Genomic DNA, 6,000 nt, shown 5'->3' on the forward strand with positions numbered 1-6,000 from the left:
ACAGCACTGTTCAAATTAGCCATGATACCTGTGAACTTTAGATGACCTGTCATTTAATCAGTTTAACACATGAATATTTAGGTTGAAGGAGAATATAAAGCAGGATGCCAACCATAAGTTCCAGTGACCGCTGCAATAATTCATTAGATTTAGCATGAAGTTTTCATCTCTGACCCTCGGTTGTCACACATGCTGTCACAAACAGTACTGACATAGCAACACGCCGCGCAACCAGTCATCTTCCACCTTCCACTTACAGTACACTGAGGACACCAAGACTGCTTTCAAAGGTTTTGAGGTGCAACCTGATCCACTGTGGATGAATAAAGACAGATGAGATTAATCTGCTCATGATTCTGCTGTTATGAAACAGTTTAAGAGTATTAAGATTAGACACAAACACACACACATGCACACACACACAGAGCCACACAAAATCTGACACAAATACATATGATTTCAAGAAAAGTAATTGTTAGAATCACCCTGAAAAAAACTCGACTTGATGTATATTAATACGCCTTTAATTTAAGTGAAGCAAAGAGACATGTTCCACTCTATAATGCTGGGAAAACATTTTAATAACAATAATAATAAACTACAAAATAGGACTAAATACACTGGTGATGTAATAACCAGTGAGTATAATGCAGTGTGTCTGATAACAGAGCTCATTCAGTAACAAAGAAAAGTTGTAATTCTTTGAATAAAGTTATAGCAACTGTTAAGGTAGAAGGATGAAACTTGGGAAACACTTCGGAAACTTCCCACTTCTTCTTCCCACCACTGATTTATACACTTGTCATACTGTTCTGTATAATTGTATACTGTTTGGCACTCTATAAATATTAATTGTATTATTTTCTCATGTTTGTTATATTGGGATGTGTTTGCCCAGTTACATATACTATGTAATTTCTTCTTCAATTGCACCTCAGAGAACACAAGTGAAATTTTGCTCTAACCAGCTGTTCAAAATAAAAGCTACTTCTTAAAAATGTTGTCACTTGAAATTATTTTAAACAACTGACAAAATGAAGCAACACGTCAGCGAGTCCTTCCAAACAGAAATCACATTTTCTGTCGTTACACCAGTCAAACGGGGCGATGAATTAAACCGACTGCACAGCAACACTGTTCTGCATCCAGTAATAATACTCTCCTCTGGATCACTCCTGATTGGATCACAAGCAGATCTGAACACCTGGCATTACAGCATCCCTTAAAATCTCTTTTGTCCTAAAATCATGTGGTATGTGCTGCAGGAGTGGTAAAAAAACAAAACAAAAAAAACAGTTTATACAACAAATATTTGCTTATAGCTGAGGTTTTCCTCTCAGCAAAGTAACCTCAGTAGGAAAGAGGGTTTTTTTTCTGCTTCCCTACACCAACTATAACAAGAATGATTATTATTATTATTATAGTGTGTGGATTTAATCACAACAGTCAAATACTTGCAGTTGTTTCACAATCCACTGATCTGGAGAGACACAGCTGAATAGTTACCAGTACACTTAATTAATATTCATGTAAAAATGAAAGCAATGTCTGTCTTTCAGCGAGCAAGGCATACAGTACAATAATCTGAACATATTAGTATTTATTTTATGCCTAAATGCGTGCACCACATTGTCCATGTGTGAAACACTGAACCAAACTCTTCATAGTGATCCAGTTTTGAAATCCTTGTTTTAGGATCGATATGTGAGCATGACGAGACTTTTTTCACCCTCGTGTGTTTAGACTGTTGGGGGAGCAGGACTCTGCTGTCATCACTCTGATTCAAGAACTTTTGTGGGTTAACTAACTCCTGAGCAAAACTAGCAGTGTGCTACATACAGGGAACAACAGCGTGGTGAGGGTGGGACTGTGCTTGTGTGTTTGGCCTTTCAGTGTCTCCTGGTTCATCTGGTCAGAGGTGGGAGGGCTCTGGGGTGCAGGCACAGTGTCAGGTGGGAGGGTGGTGCGGCTGGCGCACATGTCGTAGAGGTTTCCAGAGAACTGCGTTTTCCTGGACTCTTGTCGTAGAGACTCCCAGACAGCTGCTGCTTCTCCAGGACAGCCAGCCAGAGCTGAGTTGGCACAAACATGGAACGCGTTCCAGGACCTTCAAGGAAGCAAGGCGGGAAGACGTGTCAGCACAGTGTGTCGACTGTAATCCACAATTATACGGATCAAATTCACATACTGTTAACACCTGAGAAGTTGCTGAAGAGTGCTCAATACGTGGACCTCCTGTGGTTTAACCCTTCAGGTGTTTTCAGTGATGTACAGCTGTACTGCAGGATCCTGTGACATCACTGTTGGGTGGGGTTACAGGTGCAACAGAGCACCACTCTGACTACGTCCAATAGAACACCCAATCTGACCTTTATCAGACTGCTGAATTGGTGGTTAGCATCACACATCTGTCCCAAATATATGGGGTGGTAGGAACCTACTAAATGTGCAGGTGCAACCTTGCGTGGCAGCTCTGGCTGCTCTGTGAGGTTGTACTTCACATGTCCACCAGCTTAGTTTAGTGATTGGCATGGTAAGATTTGCTAATTAGCACTAACCACAAAGTGCTGTTGAGGCTTATGGGAATGTAATTACTTTTGCAGGCACTTGGTTGTAAACTAAACTATTTCACGAAATGGAATTTCTATCTGATGATAGTGTTTCATGAAAAGTCAGCGGATCACCAAAGTTATTGCAGTTTGAGGGGAACTTGAACACATGTCCCGAAGTTTATAGAAATCCATCTCACAGCTGCATATCTCTAATGCCGAACTAAAGAACAAGGGAGAGGACCATCAAACTCTGTGGGCTTCACTACCAGACGATCATGGGTGTCTGTACAAAATTTCATGATAAGCCATCCAACAGTTCAAATATTTCAGTCTAAATCACAGTGGTGGACCAACTGATCAACAAACTCGCATTGTCATCCCGCGAGCAACATCACTAACAGTGCTAATTCTGATGAGAGCATCTTTGATGATTATGATGACAGGTAGATACACACACACATACACACACACAAACACACGCACCAACGCACACACCTGCAGATGGCATCAATGTCCTGAGTGTTCTGGTCTTTTTGTGTTTCCACCAAACTGTCCCCAAGTGTGAGTAAACACTGAGCAAAACTCTTGTAGATGGAACCACATGAAACTGGAAATGCAGCTCCGAAGCACATAGGGACCAAACCTAGAGGAGAAGACAGGAGAAAAGTATGTTTGAAGACTAATCTAAGATAATTTTATCAAACTACATGTAAATAAAGGAATATGTTTATAAGGACATAGACACAGTATGCAAAAACTGAAAAGTGAGGATGAGAGAGAAATAAAATCACAATTCTTTTGGTTGAGGATTTCATTTTGTGGAGTAAAACACAATATTTATTGAAACATGAGCCATCCGGTGCTTAGATGGATCAAACAAATACGTAAATATGTTGTATTCCATTCATCTGGAGGGATTATACATCCTCAAAGCCAAATTCGGTGAAGACTACAGAACCATGTATGAGCCGTTTGAGTGCATTTAGCAGCTCACACATGACACGTCCCTCGAAGATTGGTTTCAGTCTTTACTGAAACATTCCTGAAAAAATGAGACACAAGGTTTGACTGGAATATTCAAACACTTGTATTTTTTGTGAAGGTAGATTTGGCAGCAGCCAAGCTATTCCAGAGTCAACAAAGCACTACGCTGACACCTGAGCTTTACACCCATACTGGGTGTGGCTGTTCAACACCTCACTCCAAAACCATGAACATCAATCTGCTTCTAAAACTGCCTCGACTTTTCCCGTTTCAGGCTGTTCAGGAGGTTTTGGAGACTGGCAGCAGAGATCGGTTCTCATCTTAATGGACTCAGGCTCTGATGGACCTCACAGTACACACAGCAGCGTCACAATCAGAGAGGAAAGGATGATCACAGAATAAATATAACAGAGATATAAATCAGGCGTTGGCATGGTCAACTGCCACTTTAGGATTTTGTAATGGTAGCTATCAGTAGCCTACAGCTTCTGGATCTTTTACGTGACCTCTCTCTTCAGTTTATTTTTTTATTTATCCACCCAGTTTGCATCACCCAAACAGATGCCACAACTTTGAAAGCACACTAACTTCAAATAAATCCTGAGTCCTGAGTGCTACACAGATGTCCCCATACTTTTGGCCACAGAACACAAACCAGAAGTTAGCTAAGGTTTGCAGCCACAACTGCAGATTGTGGAAGAACCTGCTTTAAAAATCATCTCAAAAATCAGTTTAATTGATCATCTCTACTAATATCATCTTCAAGAGGATCGTAATCTTTGTCGATTGTGTTGTCGGAGTGGTTTAGTTGCCTCTTGAACCTATTTACTCTGTATTGTTTGATTATTGTCGATTTATTGTGTTTGCTGCAGGAGTTTTTTTTTTTAATCATGATAATATTCTCTGGAAAAATTCAGTGAATTTTCATTTCAAAATTTCAATGTAACCAAATAGTTGTTTGTTTATCAAGGAAAATGTCCTAAAAAAATCATACTCAAAAAACTATTATTGTGTTATATACACAATGTTGTAAACTTAATTGCATGTAAACACACACACACACACACACACACACACACACACACACACACACACACACACACACACACACACACACACACACACACACAAAGGGGACAGTGAGAATCAGCCCATGAGGGGCAGTGAGCCTTTCATTAAGGTAAGTGCATTTGTAAAACCACTCTCTCTGAATGGAATATCCTTTATCAGCCATGTTAACTACTTTTCCAACCATCATTAAATTTACCTGATGAACCTGAGTCAGGTTTGAACAGAAGACATTTGAAAAAGAAAAAAAAACAAACTGTAAAACCTGTAACCATGCAGAAAATGGGATAAACAGGCAAGAGTCAACTTCTTCCAGAAGCTCACAAACACATACAACATACTCAGAATATAAATGGGCAGTAAAGAAAAATCCTTACTGAGGCAGAGAGCAATGGGCAGCAGCACAGTCGCAGTGCCTGGATGGGACTTCATGGTTGGGCTCAGCAGAGTCCCGTGCAGCAGAGTAGCACCTCTGAATGAGAGGTTCTGATGCAAAGCTCCCACTGTCTGTAAATCCAAAGAGAGTGAAGTTTCTGCTTTAAAACGTGATGTTTCCGACCGTCCGTTGGGAATTCATCAGATTGCAAAAGTAGAGCAATGCACGGACGCACAACCCAGCTGGATTAATAGTGAAAGGGACCAATGCATCGCAGAGAGTAAGCGGATGTTGTGTGAGTGTGAGTGTGTGTGTGTGTGTGTGTGTGTGTGTGTGTGTGTGTGTGTGTGTGTGTGTGTGTGTGTGTGTGTGTGTGTGTGTGTGTGTGTGTGTGTGTGTTTGTGCACTAGGGAGGCGAGAGCCGTAGAGAGCTTGGACGCAGCAGACCAATGACAGCATCACAATATAGCTCACTGGATTAGAGCATTCTCATTTCCGGTCTTCAGTATTTAGAACATTTATTTGAAACCCAAATAAATGATGTGTTTGGTGATAGTGCCTTAAACACACATCCCTGGAGACACAACTTCTTATGAGGCCTGCTTTCACTATTGAGAAAGGGGTTTTTACATAATCGTGGAAGGAAACGTGATCAGAAGTTGTTTTTTTGTTGTTTTTTTCATGTGGACAGATGGATGAGTATCAGTGAGGATAAGAGAGCTCACCTGGGAGTCCAGCGCAGCTCTGAGAATAGCAGCAGCCCAGGAGGGAATTCATCTGCAGTTATGTGGGTCACAAGGGGGCCAGTGAAGAGCGCTGTGTTGTGTTTAGCAGAAGAGACTTAATAGCAACAAAACACAAAAACTGTTTAACTATGGGAGATTGTAAACCATTTAACTTATTCCCAGTCTTACTTACTTGAGTGTCCATCTTACTTCCCCCAGCTCGCCCTCTCAGCCTCCAAATCCCGTGCTACACCCCCAGATGGCTCATACTGCATGCATTAGTATAAGTCCTGGT

At 41.0% G+C, this 6,000-nt stretch overlaps 1 protein-coding gene across 1 annotated transcript; it reads right to left on the reverse strand.

Moving 5' to 3' along the window:
• Positions 1 to 571: 571 nt before the first annotated feature.
• Positions 572 to 6,000, reverse strand: nrn1lb (neuritin 1-like b). The gene is made up of 5 exons (XM_069173571.1): positions 5,899 to 6,000; positions 5,706 to 5,796; positions 4,982 to 5,111; positions 3,048 to 3,195; positions 572 to 2,107 (listed from the first exon to the last, which is right to left on the reverse strand). Exons 3-5 carry the CDS (start codon positions 5,034 to 5,036, stop codon positions 1,804 to 1,806), a joined length of 507 nt encoding a protein of 168 aa, XP_069029672.1. The 5' UTR covers positions 5,037 to 5,111; positions 5,706 to 5,796; positions 5,899 to 6,000; the 3' UTR covers positions 572 to 1,803.

This window comes from Embiotoca jacksoni, unplaced genomic scaffold, assembly GCF_022577435.1.
Source record: "Embiotoca jacksoni isolate LCO1_2020_lvr unplaced genomic scaffold, fEmbJac1.0.p SCAF_6, whole genome shotgun sequence".
Lineage (NCBI taxonomy): Eukaryota > Metazoa > Chordata > Actinopteri > Embiotocidae > Embiotoca > Embiotoca jacksoni.